This window comes from Salvelinus namaycush, chromosome 37 (assembly GCF_016432855.1).
Source record: "Salvelinus namaycush isolate Seneca chromosome 37, SaNama_1.0, whole genome shotgun sequence".
NCBI lineage: Eukaryota > Metazoa > Chordata > Actinopteri > Salmoniformes > Salmonidae > Salvelinus > Salvelinus namaycush.
In genome coordinates, this window is record NC_052343.1 from 1598676 (window position 1) to 1624363 (window position 25688).

Consider the following 25688-nt stretch of genomic DNA (forward strand, 5'->3'; position numbering starts at 1 on the left):
ATTACATCATTTCAGTAAGAGGGCTCAGACTCGGAGAACCCCCTCGAGGGTGTGCCCCCCTGGTTTATCCCTCACACACCGTCTCTCTAGGGCTCTGGAGAGGGTCACTCTTAAAGCTCCAGAACTGCGGGAGCTCAGCCAATGAGGGGGAATCCCCAACCTGCTGCTTTGGCAGCAGCTAATGGGGATCCATAATAAATACAAATACAATCAACTGGAACCAGGCCTACTTTAACAACATGGGAATCCCAACTAATATATTATTGTAAAAGTGAGGTAATAAGCGCCTGTTATCAAGTCTTTGCTATAGTTCACTAATGTGCATTCTGGGACAAACCGATGCTCATCTCAGAAGATTGTGTTAAGGTAGACAGAGTTAAGTGCAGTTTTGCATATAGGCAAATAAAATAATTGAATGGCTAAATCAATAAAACATTCTCAGTATGGATATTAAAAGCCCCTTAAAAGCATCCAATAATATCTAACAATGTAGTGATAACCATACCCCATGCAGCCAAGGTAGATAATTAATAACATGTAAAATAAATCAAAACAAAAGATTAAACACACCAACAGAGACCAATGCAAAAATGCTGACTTGTATTTTAAAGAATTATAATAAACTTCCACACAACATCTTACAAGCCCATGGTGACCCCATGGGGGGCTGTTCAGCTGAAGTCTCGGTCGGGAAACATGAGAGGGGCGAGCAGGGTCCAGAGGTAGAGTCCCAGGCCCAGCCAACTGGAGCTGATCTTCACCCACACAGCTGGCATACTGCTCTGCATGGCCTGGGTGGTGGTGTCAGGCCTGAGGAATGAAGGGAGAAGGTGTCAGTTTAAAGAGTGGATCTTGATAGTATTTCTATCCTTGTCTCACCCCCTTAATTTAGACTGATCTGAAAACACAGAATAGGTCAGAGTAATATGGTGGATTAACGCTGCCTATTAGTGATTTGCTTTCGCAAAGCTTTCAAACAAAGGCTATTGAGGTTCACCCAGAGATATCTCTCCTGATCCCATGGCTTTCAAACTGACAAGGAATACATACACAACATACCCAATATCACACCTAGAAATATTGTAAAATGTTCTAACATTTCTATAGAGCTGTGGCTCTGATGGTCAGCTGTTGCTCTACTTACTGGTACCAGTTGGTGAGTGTCATCATGATGTAGAGGGAGGCCAGACAGAGGTGGAAGTGGAAGAAGGAGTAGCTGTAGGTGACCCCCTCCTCCTCATTATCCACGGCACGTCGCACACCGTCCTCCCCTACCTCGCCCTCTCCTCCATAACCCCCGCCCTCCTCGGTCTGCATCAGCTTGTTCACCTGGGTGTTGCTGGACGAACGGATACTGGGGGAGGGAGTCAAATCAAGCTTTATTTATACAGCACATTTCAGACATGGAATGCAACACAATGTGCTTCACAGGAAAAAAATAAGAAAATAAAAACAGAACTATTTACTACACAACAAACATAAGAGGATAAAAAAACAAAAGCATAACAATAACAACTGACTAAAAAGCACCCTAAGGTAAAGCAAAGCTAAAAAGGTGTGGTCGGAAAGGAAAGAGAATGGAAAAAGTGAACGAGACAGACAGAGCAAGGGAGAAAGAAGAGAGAAGGGGAGAGAGCATGGGAGATCTATTAAGATCATAGCATAACGGACAATTCAATAAGCAGCCATGATATGGATTCAAATTGGAGTAGCTAGCTACCTGGCATAGAGAGTGCAGAAGAGGAAGATGACCAAACCCACAATGCTCTGGGCGTCCCACCACTGCACCTGTCCTGGGGCACTGGTGGGTGTGGGCTCACTGGAGCTGACATTTGACACCAGACTCAGCAGGCTGGGGTTACAGTTACGGTCTGAGAAAGACAGACACAGCAAATCAGCCATAGAATGCAGGATAGTTATAGGGAAGAAAAAACCCCACATAAAGTGACCTGCAGTCTTGAGGAAGGCAACAGCCAGGGCTCTAAACCAACTATCACAACAGATATGCCAAGTGTCTCTTAAATACAACACTTGAGTGCAGGCTCTTGCAGAGACACCCCAACACCTGTCTGAGCTTATCCACGGACCGACTACAAGCACAAGCACGGGCCATAAGTAGGACCAGGAGTTTTTCCTGACCATGTGACTTAACAAGAAAACAACTCCAGGCCCTAGTAAATGTAACGAGTTGGGGAAGGTGACGTGAACTACCAAAGTCGGCCAAACTCACCAGTAGGAAACACTCATAGTGCTGCAGTGGTTTGGAAAGCAAAGATAAACAAACTGGAGGGAGAAAGTCAAAATGACAACAATGGCAGAAACTCTGTTGAAACTGGAATGGGAAAGAGGCTGAGACTCACTTGGGTTGTTGGTCATGGCGGACCAGGTGACATACATGGTGTAGAGGGAGATGAGAGAGGCCTGGAGCAAACCAGACTGGGGCTGGGCTTCCTGTGACACACAAGAACATAGGCACTGGTAAACACATGTATGCAGTGAAACAAATTCATCATCCTGCAATGCATACAATTGTCAACACCGTTATCAACGAAAATGGACTAATAAAAGCATTCCCTTACCAAACATTGTACAAATTATTACTGATATAATTGCTAAAACTGCCCTCCTTCTCAAATGAAGGAACAATGAAACCGCCACAATACCTGTACTTTGGGCAGGACGGAGACGATGGAGATGATGACGCTGAAGATGAGGTTGAGGCTGATGAAGACCTTGTGCTCGGTGCAGTCGTTAGGCTGGGTGTAGTAGATGTAGAACAGCACCACTGAGGTGAAGGCCAGTGCGTAGTGGAGGAAGGTGAACGACAATAAGCCTGAGGGAGAGGGGCAACATGGAGAGGGTCGGTAAAAACAGTCCTGTATGACGAACACCCCCATACTCTTCAGATGCATATACTCGTTCTATGTTCTTCTAGAGCAGCAGGGTTCTTCAACCGTGGTCCTGGAGAGCCACAAGGTGTGCAGGCTTTTGTTCCAGTCCATTACTACTAACACCACATTCAACGTATCAAGGGTTGATGATTGGTTGATTGGCTGGTTGAAGAACCCTGCTGCCTTAGAAGAATAAACACAGTCATGGTAGTATAACTTCTTGAGCAGCGTTAAGGTACTATGTCCTCTGGAGAAAGTACTGTAATTGTACCTGCAAACCAGCACTTTGAGTTGCCCTCTTCGGCGTTCCCCACCCATATCTTGTTCCAAGAGTGGGCAAAGTCAATGAGAAGGATAAGCTGGATGACGATGAAGATGAAGGAGCCAACCACGCCAAAGTAAAACCATACTGCCGGAGGAGAAAAGAGGCAGATCAATAAACAAATAAATACAACCAACTTCCTGGAACCCATAGCATGTTGATTGACATCAAGGTTTAACTAACACTACGGTATTGTGAGGGGATGAAACGTGAGTTTTCCATTGTTTATAAAAGTATACACCACATGACCAAAAGTATATGGACACCTGGTCGTCAAACATCTCATTCCAAAATTATGGGCATTGATAAGGAGATGGTCCCCCCTTTGCTGCTATAACAGCCTCCACTCTTCTGGGAAGGCTCTCTACTAAACTCAGCAAAAAAAAGAAACGTCCTCTCACTGTCAACCGCGTTTATTTTCAGCAAACTTAACATGTGTAAATATTTGTATGAACATAACAAGATTCAACAACTGAGACATCAACTGAACAAGTTCCACAGACACGTGACTAACAGAAATGGAAAAATTTGTCCCTGAACAAGGGTTGGGGGGGGGTCAAAATCAACAGTCTATCTGGTGTGGCCACCAGCTGCATTACGTACTGCAGTGCATCTCCTCCTCATGGACTGCACCAGATTTGCCAGTTCTTGCTGTGAGATGTTACAACACTCTTCCACAAAGGCACGTGCAAGTTCCCGGACATTTCTGGGGGCAATGGCCCTAGCCCTCACCCTCCGATCAAACAGGTCCCAGAAGTGCTCAATGGGATTGAGATCTGGGCTCTTCGGTGGGCATGGCAGAACACTGACATTCCTGTCTTGCAGGAAATCACACACGGAACAAGCAGTATGGCTGGTGGCATTGTCATGATGGAGGGTGATGTCAGGATGAGCCTTCAGGAAGGGTACCACATGAGGGAGGAGGATGTCTTCCCTGTAACGCACAACATTGAGATTGTCTGCAATGACAACAAGCTCAGTCCGATGATGCTGTGACACACCGCCACAGACCATGACGGACCCTCCACCTCCAAATCGATCACGCTCCAGAGTACAGGCCTCGGTGTAATGCTCATTCCTTCGACGATAAACGCAAATCCAACCATCACCCCTAGTGAGACAAAACCGCGACTCGTCAGTGAAGAGCACTTTTTTGCCAGTCCTGTCCAGTCCAGCGACGGTGGGTTTGTGCCCATAGGCGACGTTGTTGCCGGTGATGTCTGGTGAGGATCTGGTGTAGCCACCAGCTGCATTACGTACTGCAGTGCATCTCCTCCTCATGGACTGCACCAATATTTACAACAGGCCTACACGCCCTCAGTCCAGCCTCTCTCAGCCTATTGCGGACAGCCTGAGCACTGATGGAGGGATTGTGCGTTCCTGGTGTAACTCGGGCAGTTGTTGTTGCCATCCTGTACCTGTCCCACAGGTGTGATGTTCGGATGTACCGATCCTGTGCAGGTGTTGTTACACGTGATCTTCCACTGCGAGGACGATCAGCTGTCTGTCCTGTCTCCCTGTAGCGCTGTCTTAGGCGTCTCACAGTACGGACATTGCAATTTATTGCCCTGGCCACATCTGCAGTCCTCATGCCTCCTTGCAGCATGCCTAAGGCACGTTCACGCAGATGGGCAGGGACCCTGGGCATCTATATTTTGGTGTTTTTCAGAGTCAGTAGAAAGGCCTCTTTAGTGTCCTAAGTTTTCATAAATGAACTATAATTGTTTATAGTTCATTGAACAAGCATGGGAAACAGTATTTAAACCCTTTACAATGGAGATCTGTGAAGGATTTTCCCGAATTATCTTTGAAAGACAGGGTCCTGAAAGAGGGACGTTTCTTTTTTTGCTGAGTTTTGATGTTGAAACATTGTTGCGGGGACTTGCTTCCATTCAGCCACAAGAGCTTTAGTGAGGTCGGGCACTGATGTTAGGCGATTAGGACTGGCTCGCAGTCGGCGTTCCAATTCCTCCCAAAGGTGTTTCTGTATGGACCTTGCTTTGTGCACTGAGGCATTGACATGTTAAAACAGGAAAGGGCCTTCCCCAAACTGTTGCCACAAAGTTGGAGGCACAGAATCATCTAGAATGTCATTGTATACAATAGCGTTAAGATTTTCCTTCACTGGAACTAAGGGTCCCTGCCCGAACCATGAAAAACAGTCCCAGACCATTATTTCCCCTCCACCAAACTTTACAGTTGGCACTACGCACTGGGGAAGGTAGCGTTCTCCTGGCATCCTCCAAACACAGATTTGTCCGTCGGACTGCCAGATGGTGAAGCTTGATTCATCACCCCTCTGTTCCAGAGTCCAATGGCGGCAAGCTTTACACCACTGCAGACCATTTTTTTTTAAAAATCACTTCAGCACTCGGCGGTCCCGTTCTGTGAGCGTGTGTGGCGTACTACTTCGCAGCTGAGCCGTTGTTGCACCTAGACGTTTCCACTTCACAGTAACACTTACAGTTGACCGGGGCAGCTCTAAGCAGTGCAGAAATTTGACAAACTGACTTGTTGGAAAGGTGGCATGTTGAAAGTCACTGATCTCTTCAGTAAGGCCATTCTACCGCTAATGTTTGTCTATGGAGATTGCATGGTGGTGTACTTGATTTTATATACCTTTCAGCAATGGGTGTGGCTGAAATAGCCTAATCCACTAATTTGAAGGGGTGTCCACATACTTTTGTATATATAGCGTATAACAGTGTGATTATTGTGCTTTGCCTATAGGTTCACTTCTGGCATATTCAGAGTAAAATTACTTTCCCTCTCCTACTTCCTTTATCAAATATCGTGTGCCTATTTTCGAATCCATTATAATTTTCAGCTTGGTAAAAAATAGGATAAATAAGTAAGGATGTCCTATTTTAGTTTATATAAACACAGTGCAGACTATATAAAAAAGTAATTGCTTTCTGTCTTGCAGTAAACAATGTGCTAGTTCAACAGAATTAAATTGGCTTCTACATTCTTTGATTACTTCCCAGTAATTGGCTATAAGATTAAAATCAGGTTTGGTGAGCCCTCAAAGGCAATTTTTTTTATTTGTCTGATTGTGTTTGTTCACAAGAGCATAAACAGCATACTTTACATATAATAACTCAATCACTATATGTTGAGGATCTTTCAGAGGGAAAATGTTTTTCACCCATGCACTGTACCTTGAACATGATAATGTTCCTGCTTTGCTAGTCATTTGCCAATGATTAAGCCAGTACTGTCAGACGTCACTTGGCAGTCATTTAAAGTTTAATCATCAAAGTACCCGTATGGAAGGTTCCATCCGGGATGAAGAAGGCTCCCACAGTGATGCCGACCAGGATCAGAAACTTAAAGAACCAGAAACTGGGGATAAAACACAGGTTTCACCAAAACAAAAAGCATAGTACGTTAAAAAAACAGAGTATTTTCATGAGTCTTCTCTAAGAGAAGCCAGTGAACTTCAGCCTGAAAGTTACTAAAAGGACCTATATATGATTTGTACACAACTTATTACAGTACTAACCCAAAATGGGTTGAAATTACATATCGACCGGTTTCTGATTGTAATGAGGTCACTTCAAACCATTTTGCCTCCTGGGAACGCAAGAGGTGAAGGGCATGGTGGTAGGGCGGCAGATAGACTAGCGGTTAAAGGCGAGCCAGCAACCGGAGGGGTGCCAGTTCGAATCCCGGGTCTGGCGGGAAAAATCTGGAGGGAAGTAAGCTGGAGGGTTGCTGGTATCAAATCCTCAAAGTGCCTGCCGATGTGCCCTTAAGCAAGGCGCTTAAGCCACCACAACACCTGCTCCGCGGGCACCCAGTGTTGCAGCCCCCCGCTCCAACCTGTATATGTGTCTTTCAGAGAGGCTGGGAAAAAGCCGAAGTCAAATTTTGGTTGTACCTTGTGTACAATTGATGAATGAAGTGATCTAAATCTTAATTGGAGCTCACCCATTCTGAATGGATGCACGCGGGTCTTTGCTGCTCTGGACGCGGACCATGATGGCTGAGAAGAGGAAGAAGAAGCAGGTCATGGCGAAGCACATGCGGTACACCGACTTGTAGCCCACAATGACATCACAGTTAAACTGGTTCTCCATGCCTGGTATGGTGCTCGCACCCTGACAGAAGCCTGGGATCTAGAGGGGGAAAGGATAAAAAGGGCATTTCAATGTCATTTTGAGTAGCGTTTCTAAAAAGACATCGTCACAGAAAGTGCTAGAACAATTTTTTGTTTTACTCATAGGAAAGGTGGACCAAGGTATTTTGTTATGAGAAATTATAGTAGCCCATCTTTTGATTACAGCTAGCTTAATTTCAGTCAACTGCTCCTGCTGAGGTCAGGTTCCATTCTACATTAGCTTCTAACTTCATCCTTCTGGCCAGCTAGTTATAGCTAGCTACCTGGCTAATAGTCAGAGCCCTTGAGCTACCTAGAATTTTTTTCTTCCATTTTTTCAAATTGAACCTTTATTTAACATCTGACTGAAATATCAGCGACTATTTACCAGTTGTACACTTATTCTCCGAGAGTAAGGGGGTTTTTGTTTGGGGGATGTCTGTTAACACGGCATGAGTCGAGAGATGTCTCTCTGCCACTTGCCACTGTAGGCCTGGGCTGAGGTAGTTAGTTTTACCTCTCGGCCTATGTCGTGGGCGGAGTTTCCCGTTGCACAGAGTGGTGAATGAATGCACTGCTAAACAAGGCAAATCCGGGGTAGCAGGCGACCATAACGAGCAGACATGAATCATTCATGATTCCACTCGTTCGCAAAGGTAGTGATCAGAACTCAGATCAAAAAGCCTTCAGAGCATTGATCAATGCAATAATAAGTGGGTAAACGATAATTAACTAAATAAAAAAGGTGAGTAAACCCTATTTCACAAATAAAAAGATGAGTAAACGGCATTTACCCTTCACTACATCCCTGGTTGGGTCTGATAAAACCCTTTCATAAACATCAATATCCTGCCAGGCAGGATTACATTTAAATTTGCTCTGAATTTTAGCTATCGATGTTACATTTGGCAGCACTTCAGTCAGTTCTGTACCTGCCTGGCTGAGTGCCAGTGTGAGTGGAATGAGCAAGCTTGCAAGACCAAAATATTTCTCTAATATTTTTCATATTAACGTATTTGATCGTTTTCTGTTCTCATTTTAATTCAGGTACTTTTCAAGTACAAATTTGAGACAATGTCAGATTTTCAAGGTATTCCAGTACTTGAATTTCAACGTGCCAAATTCATTAAGCACCTTGTGCGAACCCTGACATTTTGTGTGTCCTTTAACCAAAATATCACAGATGAGACAAAAAAATGTCAGGGTTCGCAGAAGGTGCTTAAAGTACTTGAATTTGGCACGCTGAAATTTAAGTACTGGAATACCTTGAAAATCAGACATTTTCCTCAAATTGGTACTTGAAAAGTACTTGAATTAAAATCAGAGCCAGTTTACCGTGGTAAATCATGTTTGTGTCTGAGATTGAGTCTGACTAGTAGAAGAAGCGTTGTATTCTCTTCCCTAGCAGTTGAAACTCAAACATAGAAAAACAACCTAGCTTGTGAACAAAACAATGTATACTAAACAAAAATATAAAATGCAACATGTAAGGTGTTAGTCCCATGTTTCATGAGCTGAAATAAAAGATCCCAGAAATGTTCTACACACACAATAAGCTTATTTCTCTCTAATGTTTTGACCAAATTTCTTTACAGCCCTGTTAGTGAGCATTTCTCCTATGCCAAGATAATCCATCCACCTGACAGGTGTGGCATATCCCCCCCCCCGCGGGACAGTTGAGCTAACGTAGGTTGTAAGTAACAAACGAAAAAATCCCAGGACATAGACATATCTGATATGGGCAGAAAGCTTAAATTCTTGTTAATCTAACTGCACTGTCCAATTTACAGTAACTATTACAGTGAAAGAATACCATGCTATTGTTTGAGGAGAGTGCACAATTATGAACTTGAAAATGTATTAATAAACCAATTAGGCACATTTGGGCAGTCTTGATACAACATTTTGAACAGATATGCAATGGTTAATTGGATCAGTCTAAAACTTAAACTGCTGCCATCTAGTGGCCAAAATCTAAATTGTGCCTGGGCTGGAATAATACATTAAGGCCTTTCTCTTGCATTTCAAAGATGATGGTACAAAAAAAGTGCATGTTTTTTCTTTGTATTATCTTTTACCAGATCTAATGTGTTATATTCTCCTACATTAATTTCACATTTCCACAAACGTCAAAGTGTTTCCTCTCAAATGGTATCAAGAATATGCATATTGCTGCTTCAGGTCCTGACTACAGACAGTTAGATTTGGGTATGTCATTTTATGCGAAAAAAGGGTCGGATCCTTTAACAGCATGATCATTACACAGGTGCACCTTATGCTGGGGACAATAAAAGGCCACTAAAATGTGCAGTTTTGTCACAAAACACCACAGATGTCTCATGTTGAGGGAGAGTGCAATTGGCATGCTGACTGCAAGAATGTCCACCAGAGCTGTTGCAAGACAATTTAATGTTAATTTCTCTACCATAAGTCACCTCTGTCATTTTAGAGAATTTGGCAGTACTTCCAACCGTGTAACCACACCAGCCCAGCACCTCCATATCTGGCTTCTTCACCTGCAGGATAATCTGAGGGGGTGCTGAGGAGTATTACTGTCTGTAATAAAGCCCTTTAGTGTGGAATAACTCATTCTGAGTGGGTGAGCCTGGCTCCCAAGTGAGTGGGCCAATTCCCTCCCAGGCCCACCCATGACTACACCCTTGCCCAGTCATGTGAAATCCATAGATTAGGGCCTAATGAATTCAGCCAGGCAGTGTTGCAGCGCAAGGTGGAATAGGCTATTTAGGATTCGTGATTCTTTGACTTTGTGCGATTAATTTACAAGCTATGAAACAAAACAGTAGAAATACTTTGAAAACAGCTACTGCAGAATACATTTTACTATAAATGTGCTCATACTTACTATTTTTATTCACAAATGCAAGTAAAATGCTCGCACTGTTAAACCCCGACCTCTTACAGACATCTTACCCGCCAATGCCAAAATCTACCGGCATTTGGCAGGTGTAAATTTTAGATTGAAGTGTCCATTCTATAATTTATGACATTATTCTGGTCTAATTAGACAAGTTCACTTAGCATAGCCTACCAAAATGTTGGAAATTATAAGCAGAAACATATCTAAATTAGGCAACAACAAAAAATCCTGCACCCCCTGTCAAAAAATCATTACGTCATCTTGGACTGTAGCCTAAGGACATTTTCGATATTTGCAGGATAGGGTCGGATGCGGGCCTCAGACTTTCACTTGATCACATATAGTCGGGTGGTTGCGGATGGCTTACTAGCAATTGCGGATGGATTATCACTAAAGTCCCTGGATAGAATCCAGGCTGAATCACATCCGACCGTGATTGGAAGTCCCATAGGGCGGTGCACAATTGGACCAGTGTCGTCCGGGGTAGTCCGCCATTGTAAATAAGAACTTGTTCTTAACTGACTTGCCAAGTTAAATAAAAATAAATAAAAAAAATTTTTTAAATGTGTAATTGCAGGCAGGTGCGGTTGAACAAACAGCTGAACAAACAGCACCACTAACACACCGACAGGAGTGTCTTACTTTTTGGAGCTGTGCCTCCATGCCAGGGAGGATCATGATGACAGACACCAGGGTCCCTAGGAGTAGAAAGAAGGAGAACACCAGCCGGGTGACGGTGGAGTTTCTGGAGGAGGGACAGCAGCCACATAGCAGACACGGAGCGGAGCCACACAGACAGGAGGCCTAGTGGAGAAAGAAGCGAGAAAGGAGAGCACACATTGAACAGTAGCCTGGTGGAGGTTCCAGAATGAATAAATCTGAACAACGTTGTTAGTCACTTGTTTTATGAACAGATTGTATGCTAATGTCTTGGTGGAATCTCAGCAACAAGACACAATTACACATGGGATCATATAGCAGGATTGAAGGAGGAAGTCATTCTAATCCAAGATGGCATAGCAGTCGGACGTGTGTTTGTCTTGTCCCATGTTAATTAAGTCTGTAACTAGTCTGTTTTTCGTTTTTTTCGTACATATTTGAGATACGAAAAGTGATGCCCTCAATCTCACACATATTATCAAGGAACCTACCAGGTACAACACTAAATCAGTAAACATGGGCACCCTCATAGATATCATCCTGACCAATTTGCTCTCCAAATACACCTCTGCTGTCTTCAACCAGGATCTCAGCAATCACTGCCTGCGTGCGTAATGGGTCCGCGGTCAAACGACCACCCCTCATCACTGTCAAACGCTTCCTAAATTCTAATCGACCTGGCCCGGGTATCCTGGAAGGACATTGACCTCATCCCTTCAGTAGAGGATGCCTGGTTGTTATTTGAAAGTGCTTTCCTCACCATCTTAAATAAGCATGCCCCATTCAAAAAAAATGTAGAACTAAGAACAGATATAGCCCCTGGTTCACTCCAGACCTGACTGCCCTTGAAGAGCACAAAAACATCCTGTGGTGTACTGCATTAGCATCGAATAGCCCCCGCGATATGCAACTTTTCATGGAAGTCAGAAACCAATATACACGGTCAGTCAGGAAAGCAAAGGCTAGCTTTTTCAAACAGAAATTTGCATCCTGTAGCACTAATTCCAAAAAGTTTTGGGATACTGTAAAGTCCATGGAGAATAAGAGCACCTCCTCCGAGCTGCCCACTGCACTTGAGGCTAGGAAACACTGTCACCACCGATAAATCTACGATAATCGAGAATTTCAATAAGCATTTTTCTACAGGGGGCATTTTTCTACAGGTAGGGGTAGCCATGCTCTCCACCTGGCTACCCCTACCCCAGCCAACAGCTCAGCACCACCTGCAGCAACTTGCCCAAGCCCCCCCCCCCCACCCCCCTCCCTCCACACTTCTCCTTCACTCAAATCCAGATAGCTGATGTTCTGAAAGAGCTGCAAAATCTGGACCCTACAAAACAGCTGGGCTAGACAATGTGGACCCTCTCTTTCTAAATTTTCCGCTGCAATTGTTGCAACCCCTATTACTAGTCTGTTCAACCACTCTTTTGTATTGTCTGAGATCCCTAAAGATAGGAAAGCTGCTGCGGTCATCCCCCTCTTCAAAAGGGGTAGACACTCTAGACCCAAACTGTTACAGACCTATATCCATCCTGCCCTGCCTTTCTAAATTCTTCAAAAGCCAAGTTAACAAACAGATCACAGACCATTTCGAATTCCACCGTACCTTCTCCGCTATGCAATCTGTTTTCCAAGCTGGTCATGGGTGCACCTCTGCCACGCTCAAGGTCCTAAACGATAGCATAACCGCCATCGATAAAAGACAGTACTGTGCAGCAGTCTTCATCGACCTGGCCAAGGCTTTCGACTCTACCAATCATTGCATTCTTATCGGCAGACTCAATAGCCTTGGTTTCTCAAATCACTGCATCGCCTGGTTCACCAACTACTTCTCAGATAGAGTTCAGTGTGTCAAATCGGAGGGCCTATTGTCTGGACCTCTGGCATGTATACATCTGGCCCTTCTTTGGACACTGTGTTAACAAACTTCCAAACGAGCTTCAATGCCATACAACACTCCTTCCGTGACCTCCAACTGCTCTTAAATGCTAGTAAAACTAAATGCATGCTCTTCAACCGATCACTGCCCACACCCGCCCGACCGACTAGCATCACTACTCTGGACAGTTCTGACTTAGAATATGTGGACAACTACAAATACCTAGGTGTCTGGCTAGACTGTAAACTCTCCTTCCAGACTCACATTAAGCATCTCCAATCCAAAATTAAATCTAGAATTGGCTTCCTATTTTGCAACAAATCCTCCTTCACTCATGCTGCCAAACATACCCTCGTAAAACTGACTATCCTACCAATCCTTGACTTCGGCGATGTCATTTACAAAATAGCTTCCAATACTCTACTCAGCAAATTGGATGTAGTCTATCACAGTGCCATCCGTTTGTCACTAAAGCCCCATATACTACTCACCACTGCAACCTGTATGCTCTCATTGGCTGGCCCTCACTACATATCCATCGCCAAACCCACTGGCTCCAGGTCATCTATAAGTCTTTGCTAGGTAAAGCCCCGCCTTATCTCAGCTCACTGGTCACCATAGCAACACCCACCCATAGCAAGCGCTCCAGCAGGTATATTTCACTGGTCATCCCCAAAGCCAACACCTCATTTGGCCACCTTTCCTTCCAGTTCTCTGCTGCCAATGACTGGAACAAACTACAAAAATCACTGAAGCTGGAGACTCATATCTCCCTCACTAACTTTAAGCATCAGCTGTCAGAGCAGCTTACCGATCACTGCACCTGACACAGCCATCTGTAAACAGCCCACCCAACTACCTCATCTCCATATTTTTTTTTTTTTTTTGCTCTTTCGCACCCCAGTATCTCTACTTGCACATCATCATCTGTACATCTATCACTCCAGTGTTAATGCTAAATTGTAATTATTTCGCCACTATGGCCTATTTATTGCCTTACCTCACAAATTTTACTATATGTACACACTGTATATAGATTTTGTTATTGTGCTATTGACTGTACGTTTGTTTGTCTATCCCATGTGTAACTCTGTGTTGTTGTTTTTGTCGCACTGCTTTGCTTGATCTTGGCCAGGTCGCAGTTGTAAATGAGAACTTGTTCTCAACTGGTCTACCTGGTTAAATAAAGGTGAAATCATGTTTTTTTTCTTCAAATTAACAACATATTATGAGACAGAGAAACTATGGAGCCTATGGATCAAACTGAAGGCGAATAATCAAAACAATTACTGGGTAATGGTAACTGAAGCGAAAGACTGGTTATCTTCGTATTTATGCCAGCAAGCAAACATGTCTAGCTAGCTATAGGACCAGAATATGGCGATAAAGGAGAAGCGCCATATTCAACGTCTCCTGTAAATCCAGATTCGGCTTTCGCTAGCGATAAAACGTTCTAGCTTGCTAACCCCGATGTCTCAAACACAGAAACGGCAGCATGAACGGATTTTGTTGTGCTACTTACACAGCTAGCAAGGGAACACAAGGCCATGCAAGCCCCCATTTTCTAAGCGATGTCCTCTTCTTCTCTGGTATCATGGCGGTCCAAAAACAAACGCGAGAAGGTGCATGTCGCCACCTACTGTACGGGTAAGGAACGAAAGAAAATCCATTGCTGGGAAAGGGGGGAAAACAATCATAATACAATACAAAGATGTAATACATCAGCAGGGGTTTCAGCCATTACATTCACCACATTTGGCTCCATGTAAACTACAATTCTGACGCTGTATTAACGTTTAGAAACGTCAATCATTGCTTTCTAAATGGTTATCTAAACATGCTAATATGCCCCCCTTAAAAAACATTGCCGTTTTGAAACTGCAGTAAAAGTGCAGTAACTGAAGTCCACTGTGGTATTTTTGATGCAGCAATTGCAGCATACTGCACTCTAACTACAGTTATACTGCACTCTGACGGCATTTTTTGTTGTGTAAGGGCCTAATCTTTCATGTCAGTGAGAAATAAGCTTAAATAAATAGAAAAATACACTTACTGTAGCAGTTTTGCACAGATCCATACACTGTGTGATCTAGGTGACCCCAGTTGACGAACTACAGCTCTTCCCCAATTAACTTACACACAGGTGTCCAGAACACACTAGATAGCTAATCAGCATAGATGGTGGCCTATGTCTTCCATCTGTCTTCCATAAACCAGCGCTGCAACATGGAGATAATGGCAGTGTGGGAACACTAACCCTAAACCAATAAAGGTGTGTAGTAATTTACCTTTAGTTTTTTGAAAATTACTTCTCGCTGATACCGCAAGCGATGCATGCTACTGTTTAGAGCAAGTGTTGGGGCTCTTAACGAAACTCCCCCAGTCAGAAGATCCTATGACAATAGGTGCTATAGTAATTAGAGTCTTTGAATGGCGTAGTCAGTACCCTGTTGGCGAGTAACATTTACCGGTGTCTCTAATCCAACTACCATGATTTCTTCAACGTCACTCCCTTCTTCCACTCTGGAAATGGATTCCAGAGGCTCCGTAAGGAGGGTGTGACAAAAGTGTGGAGCCTCTGGAGGCTTGCAGAGGCCAAATCTATACCGCAGCGCCGCCAAAATTAGTAAAAGGTTCTACATGGTCAATCCGACAGCATTTACTGTGATGCGGGGAGCTGTCATATGCATATCCCTATAGCCATCCAGCTAATTATAAGCAGCTGGCTAAATGAAAAGACAACACCTACCTCTTCTGAGATGTTGGAGTCTGTTTCCCGGTGCTTGACATAGGAGCTCAGCTAAGATAGCATGAAGTAAAAAATCTCCATCCCGAATATCCCCATTGCCCCCCAACAAAATGTGCCTACATTTAGGCTATTGTTTACATGTGTATTTCACACTATGTTGAGGTAAAAATCGGAGCATAATGCTTGTCTGGATGTAAACCCCAATACATGCACGTGCTTCTACATCTGCATTGCTTGCTGTTTGGGGTTTTAGGCTGCGTTTCTGTACAGCACTTTGTGACATCGGCTGATGTAAAAAGGGCTTTATAAATACATTTGATTGATGTTCATGTCATCGTCATCAATCACCTGCATTACAGTAAAAAAATATAATATATGTTTTAATTTAATATTAAAACATACAATCTACTTGCAGTGAAGCCACTCAACATGTACATTATTCAGTCATCTAACAGACTCCCATCCAGAACGACCCACAGAGAAACCAGGGTCAACGCCCTGCTCAAGGGCACGTCGACAGATCACCCACAAGGTCAAAAACTGGGACCCCAAACAGCAACATATCGAGATTTTTTTTTTAACATAGTAAAATTAAATAATTAATAATAATTAAATAAACCGAAAACAACAATGCAAAAAACAAAAGACACCAAGGAAAACAAAATTCATAACAGCAAGGCCATGTATGTGTGTGCAAGTATGGCACTTATTTACATGTGTGTATGTGTGTGTGTCCGTGTATGTGCACGTGTGTGTTACAGTTAAAAACTACTTTGACTACCACCACTGATTTTTATATGCTAGCTATGCTACCAGCTTATACGAACGGGAGTTAGCATTTAGCAGGCATTTTTTCTTAACCTGAAAAGGGACAACTTCTACATTTTATGCAGCGAAAATAGCCAAATATACACTACCGGTCAAAAGTTTTAGAACACCTACTCATTCAAGAGATGTTCTTTATTTTTACTATTTTGTAGAATAATTTTACTACATTGTAGAATAATAGTGAAGACATAACTATGAAATAACAGATATGGCATCATGTGGTAACCAAAAAAGTGTTAAAACAAATCAAAATATATTTGAGATTCTTCAAATAGCCACTCTTTGCCTTGATGACAGCTTTGCACACTCTTGGCATTCTCTCAACCAGCTTCACCTGGAATGCTTCGAGCACTTGTTGGCTGCTTTTCCTTCACTCTGCGGTCCGACTCATCCCAAGCCATCAAGGCAAAGTGTGGCTATTTGAAGAATCTCAAATATAAAATATATTTTGACTTATTTAACGCTTTTTTGGTTACTACATGATTCCATATATGTTATTTCAAAGTTTTGATGTCTTCACTATTATTCTACAATGTAGAATTATTATTTTTTAAATAAGAAAAACCCTTGAATGAGTAGGTGGAAGCTGCTATAGCAGCAAAGGGGGAGGGGGGGGGCAACTCCCTATTAATACCCATGATATTGGAATGAGGTGTTTGACAAGTAGGTGTCCACATACTTTTGGTCATGTAGTGTGTCACCCTCACTCCTGAAAATAAAAAAGAACAAGAGCCTTTGTTGTTTGATTGCACCTACAACTTCTTAATTCATCAAACACCGGGCCTTTTTGTGCCACCGCCAGCTACTGCACCCATTATTCCGGGTTTTGAAAACAAGAAAAAAAAATCGATGACACTGAACCTATAGAGCTACCGCTAGTGCTAGGATTTACAATGGTGCTAGTTTTGTTCAAATTGAGCCCAGAGATTTCACAGGCGTATACTGCATATGCAAAGAAATGTGGATATGATACTATGATGCATTCTTGTCAAGCTAGGTAGGATCCAACATTCAGATGTAAGATGACTTGGCCTTGTAAAAGCTTGGAGTGGAGTAGAGAACTGCCCCTGCCAAAACAAGTGGTAATTCAATAACGCAATGGTATGCTGTTGTCTACTGTAGGGAATATTGGTCAATTTGACTATTTATCAATATTTAGAGCACTGATGCACAATCTTATCCATCAGGGGCTGTATGGATCAAGTGTCAGAGTAGGAGTGCTGCTCTAGAATCAGTTGAGCCTTTTAGATCATAATGAATAGTGGATTTGTATTTATTATGGAGCACCATTAAATGATGCAAAGGCAGTAGTTACTCTTCCTGGAGTCCAGCAAAAGGCAGTTATGTACAATTTTAAAACATTACATTTCACAACACTTTAAGTGTACCCTCAAGCCACTAATCTACAACACAAAATCCATGTGTACGCGTGTGTATAGTACTAAACCCATTTCTTCCTTTATAGGTTCTAGGATCTCGGCCCCGACAGGTAAGAAAGTACAAAATTGCAATGTTTATTTTAAGTACAAAATGACAATAAAAGATCCTTTAGCATACAGTAGTACTCAAGTGTAGTGAAAGTAGTCCAATCTAGGGTACTCTGTCCAGGAGTTTGAGACCGAATCGGCCGGAGAGTGGGAACGGTAGAAACTCAGTCCAGTCAGTTGGGAGCAGATAGAGAATAGTTCAGTTGGCAGATTCCAGTCCGGCTTTTACTCCAGCCACATGCTTCCTCAAGCCCTAATGGCGTGGGAGATACTGAAATCTAACAAGCGGAGTCAACCTTGAATGACTTTTCTTGGAAATCTGTTCACTAATCACAATTTTTTTTATTTGGCATGCATGATGTGCTCGAGAGCCCTTATTTGTTTTTTTATATATTTTTTTATTATGCATGCCAAGAGTGTGCAAAGCTGTCATCAAGGCAAAGGGTGGCTACTTTAAAGAATCTCAAATATAAAATATCTTTAGATTTGTTTAACACTTTTTTGGATACTACATGATACCATATGTGTTATTTCATAGTTGTGATGTCTTCACTATTATTCTATAATGTAGAAAATACAAAAAATGACGAAAATCCTTGAATGAGCAGGTGTGTCCAAACTTTTGACTGGTACTGTATATAATATAATTTACCTCCTGTTGTGAATTTACTCTCATTAATCTGATTACTGTTATTTATCGAATCAACTAACTATGTTTAATTGTTAACCGATTAAATGAATCATGTAACAATTAACTCATCAGGAATTTTTGGGACCCACGAGAGCGGTTGTTTAAAGACTTACCATCCCCCGAATTAAACTCTAAAGGTCTTTACCTATTACATTCATAAAGCAGTCAAAGTATTAAACCCTCTTATCATATCATCATTCTGAACATTCGTAACCTGTCACGCCCTGACCATAGAGATCCTTTTATTCTCTATGTTGGTTAGGTTGGGGTGTGACTAGGGTGGGTTATCTAGGTTGTTATTTGTCTATGTTGGCCTGGTATGGTTCCCAATCAGAGGCAGCTGTTTATCATTGTCTCTGATTGGGGATCATATTTAGGCAGCCTTTTTCCACTGGGTTTTTGTGGGATCTTGTTTGTGTGTAGTTGCCAGTGTGCACTGCATTTGACTTCACGTTTCGTTTTTGTTCTGTATTGTTTTGGTGAGTTTCCTTAATTAAACATGTGGAACTCTACGCACGCTGTGCCTTGTTCCGTTAATTCTACAAATGACCGTGACAGAAGATCCCAGCACTCACGTACCAAGCAGCGTGGGCGTAGTATGCACGGCATTCGCCCTGAGGAGCGTGTTAGCCGTCCGATTTCACCTCTGCCAGCTCCCCATACTCGTCCTGAGGAGCGTGTCATTTGTCCGGTACCATGTGGGTCGGATCTACGCACCAGGTCTCCAGTGCGCTTCCACAGCCCAGTATGTCCTGTGCTAGCTCCCCGCACTCACCGTGCGGAGTGTGTCATTGTTCCGGCACCATCTGTGCCAGCTCTACGCACCAGGTCTCCAGTGCGCCTCCACAGCCCAGTGCGTCCTGTGCCTGCTCCTCGCACTCTCCCTCAAGTGCGCCTTCCCAGTCAGGTACGTCCTGTGCCTGCTCCTCGCACGCTCCCTCAAGTGCGCCTTCCCAGTCAGGTACATCCTGTGCCTGCTCCTCGCACTCTCCCTCAAGTGCGTGTCTCCAGTCCGGTGCCACCAATGCCGGCCTCACGCATCAGGCCTCCAGTGCGCCTCCCCAGTCCAGAGCTTCAGGCGACGGTCCCCAGTCCAGAGCTTCCAGTGACGGTCGCTAGTCCAGAGCTTCCAGCGACGGTCCCCAGTCCAGAGCTTCCGGCGACGGGTCCCCAGTCCAGAGCGTCCGGCGACGAGTCCAAGTCCAGAGCTTCCGGAGACGAGTCCACAGTCCGGAACCTCCTGTGACGGTCCACAGTCCAGAACCTCCAGCTCCATGGCAGGATCCTTCCTCTGTGCCGATGTCCAGTCAAGGCACGGCGTCCAGTCCCACGCCAAGGCAGGAGCCTCCAGCGAGGGTTCCTAGTCCAGAGCCTCCAGCGAGGGTTCCTAGTCCAGAGCCTCCAGCGAGGGTTCCCAGTCCAGAGCTTCCTGCGACGGTCCCCTGTCCGGAGCTTCCTGCGACGGTCCCCTGTCCGGAGCTTCCTGCGATGGTCCCCTGTCCGGAGCCTCCGGCGAGGGTTCCCGGTCCGGAGCCTCCTGCGAGGGTTCCCGGTCAGGAGCCTCCAATGATGATCCACGGTCCCCGGAGTCCCCGGCGACGATCCACGGTCCGGAGTCCCCGGCGACGATCCACGGTCCGGTCCCTCCGGCGACGACCCACGGTCCGGTTCCTCCGGCGACGATCCACGGTCCGGAGCTTCCGGCGATGATCCACGGTCCGGAGCTTCCGGCGATGATCCCCGCACCAGAGCCGCCACCGAAGCTGACGTATCCGCGAGCGGAGTGGGTACTTCGCCCCGCACCGGAGCCGCCCTCGACGTTAGATGCCCACCCGGACCCTCCCCTAATGAGTCAGGTTCTGCTGCCGGAGTCCGCACCTTTGGGGGGGATACTGTCACGCCCTGACCATAGAGATCCTTTTATTCTCTATGTTGGTTAGGTCGGGGTGTGACTAGGGTGGGTTATCTAGGTTATTATTTGTCTATGTTGGCCTGGTATGGTTCCCAATCAGAGGCAGCTGTTTATCGTTGTCTCTGATTGGGGATCATATTTAGGCAGCCTTTTTCCACTGGGTTGTTGTGGGATCTTGTTTGTTTGTGTGTAGTTGCCAGTGTGCACTGCATTTGAGTTCACGTTTCATTTTTGTTCTGTATTGTTTTGGTGAGTTTCTTTAATTAAACATGTGGAACTCTATGCACGCTGCGCCTTGGTCCGTTAATTCTACAAACGACCGTGACATAACCTCATGCATCTGCCAAAACTCCAGCCCTACTTATGATTCAGTACTACACATATTGGTTTCATTATTTATTTACTAGCTAACTAAATAATAACACAGAATAAACATACACACTTAATACATGAGAAAAATGTCCCTAGAGGACTGACAACATATGGCGGCATGAAAATTAAGAGAGGGAGAGAAAAAGAGGGACACTTATCGTTGATACATTTTAGAACTATTCTCACAGTAAATTTACTTTGCACATGAACCGCTGCCCGTTTGAAGTAAGAAATCATGAATGTATTGAACGTTACGTGTGAATGCCTTTGTTCGCTGTATATCTCTGTCGGAAACAGCCCTCCTTAAGAAGGTTGTTTGCCTTTCAGCTGCAGGCTTGTATGGCTCTGATTGTCTGAAAGGGGTCTCCCCTTTCCTGTCTTCTTACTGTTATTCACTCTGGAAGATGCTCCTTGGAAGTAGTTAGCCGGCAGTAGACGGTTCCCATTGGTGATGAGAGTAGCGTACTACGGTGATTTGATTACAGTAGGATGATTTGAAGAGTTTGCTTTTCTAGATATTTGACTTAGGACAGCTAATCAGCCGTACCAGTGATTGTCAGAGAGGGGAGTTATCTCTAGGGATGCACAATATATCGGTGAACATATCGGAATCGGCCGATATTAGGTAAAATGCCAACATCGGTATCGGCCCGATGTCTAGTTTAACACCGATGTTAAAAACCGATGTCAAAGCTGCCGTGCATACCTATAACGTAGGTACATGACGTAATGACGCCACATCAAATGTTGTGCTACACGTGCAACACAGCATCCCTAACCTAGCCCACAATGTCTGCTGTGTAGATCGAACAGTCATCAAGTCGAGCAGTCATTTGAAAGAGTAAGAACATTTCAGCGAGACAGCTCAAATGTGAAATCCATTAAAGCCAAGATAATGGAATTCATTGTCCTTGACAATCAACCGTTCTCTGTCGTGGGTGATGTTGGCTTTCGCAGACTCGTCGAGCACTAGTACACACTACCAAGTGCACTATTTTTCAGACGTTGACCTACTGGAGTTACACAGTAATAGCATCACTGCTATTAGCTTCACAATATACATACTATGGAACGCTGTTTGGGTCTTTGCGTGTCAAAAAAGATACAGTAGCACTGTCAAAGCTGTGCAAAAAAAGTCTGCAAACAAGCAAACACAGGCCACGAACGATGTGTACAATACCACGTTGGTAATAAAGCATCATTTGATCGACCGCAACTTCTGGTATAGCTAGCTTTAGCTTGGTACCTAGCTAGCACCAAATACCACCAGCCTGAAAACAATGACCAGTAGAAACTGAAGTAATTTTCATTATTCTTAGGAATGATTTCGGAATCATTGTGAGTAAGTATTAGCTAGGTTGCCACTTGTTGTTCGCCTATTGAAATTGAACTTCAGTTCATGAAAATAAATAGCTAGCCAGCCCTGTTGCCCAAAGCTAACGTTATAAGCAGCCAGCTAGCTTCATCTGGCTATTGAGGCTCGACCGGACCGGGTTATGTGTTGTGAAGCTAGCCACAATAAGGATTAGACACAATAATGGAATTTGCGGTTTGCCTTCAAAAAAAAGTATGTAATTGACAGCGATGCAAATTAATACAAATAGTAGAATTATGCCATACTTTTATTTTGAAGGCTAACCGCAAAGTCCACTATTGTGGCTAATCCTTATTGTGGCTAGCTTCACATAGATGGGTCCGACCACCATTAATCAAATAAGAACTGTCTTATAAATGATGGTTATTTTAGATGATGACACCTTGCTATATAATTAGCTAGCTAACTATAGCTACTGAAACAGATTGTTGTTTTGCTATGTTTTTGGGGACGAACATTGTTTGCATCCATGAGTTAGCTAGTATTTTTTTATGACCAGCACTGTAGGTGCGCGAGACAACTTTACCAGCATCATAGTATACGTATCGATGAATTGTTGTGACATATGAAATACGAGTGATAGTGTAATCAATGTGTAATAACTCCGTAAAAAATGTATGAACCGTTAAATTATTATGTGACATGCAGTCATATTCCGATCCCGATTGGTCAACGAGCTTATTTGACACATCCAATAGTGTTTTTTTTGACACATATTTTTTGACACTCAAAGACCCAAAGGCGTTCCGCGGAGCTGCAGCCTGGCGATGTTCTGGTCTAGTCTGAGAGGTGAGTTTATTTTCTTCACCTCATGTTGAGGTTCAAAGTTTCAAACATTTCCAACCTGTAGAGACCGCTCCACGCTTTTCTGGTCTAATGTTAATCTCTCTACCAATCCTTTTATGCACTCTGGCCAAAGGGGACAGTTCCATCAGTCTGACCCGCTCTCTGACCTCACTCGGGACGTGGCTACTTACTATGCAGTTTATAGGAGATAGATTCTCTTATGGCTCCTAAAATCACATTATTATCTTACAATTTTTCCAACTGCTTACACACAAAATCTTTTCATGTCACATGATTTTTGAAACCTCTCACTCAAAGTGCAAAACTACACACCAAATACCCAAAACCATAAGCTATTTCTCAGCCTTTGACTCAGTTGTCAATTGCCTAAAACACTTTTTTCAAAACACTACACACAATTCTCTACCTAAAACACAAAAATCTAACAGGAAGTGACTTGCTTTCATTTTCCAAACACAACCAATCAAAATGCTACACTTATTCACCAGGTCACACACATACTCCTCACATGTGCAAACACTAATAGCTTAACTCATCACTAACCAATCACTGCTTTACTGTAGTATAGGCCTATAAATAGGTCAAATGTCAGATTACCTGTTTTGAACAATGGATGCCAACAATGGACAGAGAGGAGTAGGAGGGAGAGGAAGAGGAAGAAGAGGACGAGGGCAAAGAAGAGAAGGAAGGAGAGCCATCTCTGATGAGATCAGGGCAACACTTGTTGATCATGTGATCAACCACGGTTTGACCATGAGAGAGGCTGGACTGAGAGTCGATTTACAGTGGCGTCCATAATTCGAACCTTCAGAAATGAGAACAGGTATGCAACTATCTAATGACTATTTTAGCATTACAGTAATGTACTGTAAAATACGTATGACTGCATAGTATTGCATAAACATTTGTAACTCTAAGCCATCCATTTAGTGCACTGCATTGAATGAATGAGGTTGGTTATCATGCTGTACTACATGTTTTTGTACATTGTTTACAGTTCCTATGCTGAACACATACTGTGTTTGAATTCTGTACAGAGTGGAAAGGCAAAGACATCATGGAGGACGAGGACGCTTGTTTACAGATGTACAAGAGACTGCAATTATAAATATGGTTTTGGCCAACAATGCAATTAGGATTCGAGAGATAAGAGAGCATATCTTGAATAATGACACCATATTTAACAACATCAATGCTGTAAGCCTGTCGACCATACAACGCATCCTCCAACAGCACCGAGTGACGATGAAACAACTTTACAAGGTGCCATTTGAGAGAAACTCTGGCAGAGTCAAGAATATGCGACATGACTTTGTAGAGGTATGTAATGCAACACTACTTCCAGTACTTCAGACATACCATATTTACTCATCTGTATATCCTTTTGTCTGTTACAGAGAGTATTGGAGCTAGATGCCCATGTAATTCGCCGTTAATTTATTTATGTGGATGAGGTTGGCTTCAACCTCACCGAAACCAGGCGCCGCAGAAGAAATGTAATAGGACAGAGGGCAATTACCAATGTCCCTGGACAGCGTGGGGGTAATATAACTATATGGGCTGCCATCACTCAAAACGGGGTCCTCCATCACAATGCCACACTGGCCACACCGGCCATATGCTCACTTTTCTGGATGCAATTTACACAATGCTTGTCCCTGATCCAGATCAGGAGCCTGCTAGATTTGTGGTTTTATGGGACAATGTTAGTTTTCACCGGGCTGTTCTGGTCCAAAACTGGTTTGCCACCCATCCACAATTTGTAGTTTTGTCCCCTACCCCCATATTCACCTTTTCTAAATCCCATAGAGGAATTATTCTCAGCCTGGTGCTGGAAAGTGTATGATCGCCAACCCTATGCCTGCATGCCGCTTCTCCAGGCAATGGAGGACGCATGTGGGGACATAGATGTTGCCTCTGTCCAAGGATACGCCATGCTAGGAGATACTTCCCTCGATGTTTGGCAAGAGAAAACGTATCTTGTGAGGTGGACTGTCACGTTCCTGACCTGTTTTCCATTGTTTTTGTATGTGTTTAGTTGGTCAGGGCGTGAGTTGGGGTGGGCATTCTATGTTATGTGTTTCTATGTTGGGTTAAATGTGTTGCCTGATATGGTTCTCAATTAGAGGCAGGTGTTTGACGTTTCCTCTGATTGAGAACCATATTAAGGTAGGCTGTTCTCACTGTTTGTTGGTGGGTGATTGTCTTCCGTGTTTGTGTTCATCACCACACGGGACTGTTTCGTTTGTTTAGTCTGTTCCTGTTCGTGCGTTCTTTGTGTTATGTAAGTTCGTTTGTTCAGGTCTGTTGACTTCGTTTATTGTTTTGTAGTTTGTTCAAGTGTATTTTCGTCTTCGTTATTATTATTAAAATCATCATGTCTACATACCTCGCTGCGTGTTGGTCCGATCCATGCTCCGACTTCGACAACCGTTACATGGACGAAGTATTGTGGCCAGACCCAGGCCGGAGAAGAGATGAAGCATAGCTTAGCACTGGTGACTGCCAGGGGGGGCCCCCTACCAATTCCTGGACTGCCCTCCCCGGGACCCCACACACACAATTGTGTTCTTTACTCTATTCTAAAGAATATACTTTTGGTTTACATATGTCTATGGTTTTATTGTATGCTACTGTATACAACAGTAATGTTTGGCCTAATAAATATTTTGTTTCTACATTGCATTGGTGTTTACAGTGTACTTGTTACCCCTCTGAGCAGATTACTTTCACTG

At 43.7% G+C, this 25688-nt stretch overlaps 1 protein-coding gene across 1 annotated transcript; it reads right to left on the bottom strand.

Annotated features, from left to right (window-relative positions):
- Positions 1-577: 577 nt before the first annotated feature.
- Positions 578-14332, bottom strand: serinc2l (serine incorporator 2, like). The gene is made up of 10 exons (XM_038976663.1): positions 14255-14332; positions 10836-10997; positions 7147-7334; positions 6479-6558; positions 3163-3300; positions 2664-2833; positions 2361-2451; positions 1721-1871; positions 1145-1354; positions 578-810 (listed from the first exon to the last, which is right to left on the bottom strand). The coding sequence occupies exons 1-10, from the start codon at positions 14291-14293 to the stop codon at positions 672-674; spliced, it is 1368 nt and encodes a 455-aa protein (XP_038832591.1). The 5' UTR covers positions 14294-14332; the 3' UTR covers positions 578-671.
- Between the last annotated feature and the right edge of the window lie 11356 nt (positions 14333-25688).

Bases quoted from the DNA above. Each gene is read 5' to 3' on its own strand.
- serinc2l (XM_038976663.1), bottom strand. From the start codon at position 14,293: ATGGGGGCTTGCATGGCCTTGTGTTCCCTTGCTAGCTGT. The intron at 1,872-2,360 runs GTGAGTCTCAGC...TGTCTTTCTCAG, and splicing joins CGCCATGACCAACAACCCAA to ACCGTAACTGTAACCCCAGC. The intron at 811-1,144 runs GTAAGTAGAGCA...TTCATTCCTCAG, and splicing joins ACACTCACCAACTGGTACCA to GCCTGACACCACCACCCAGG.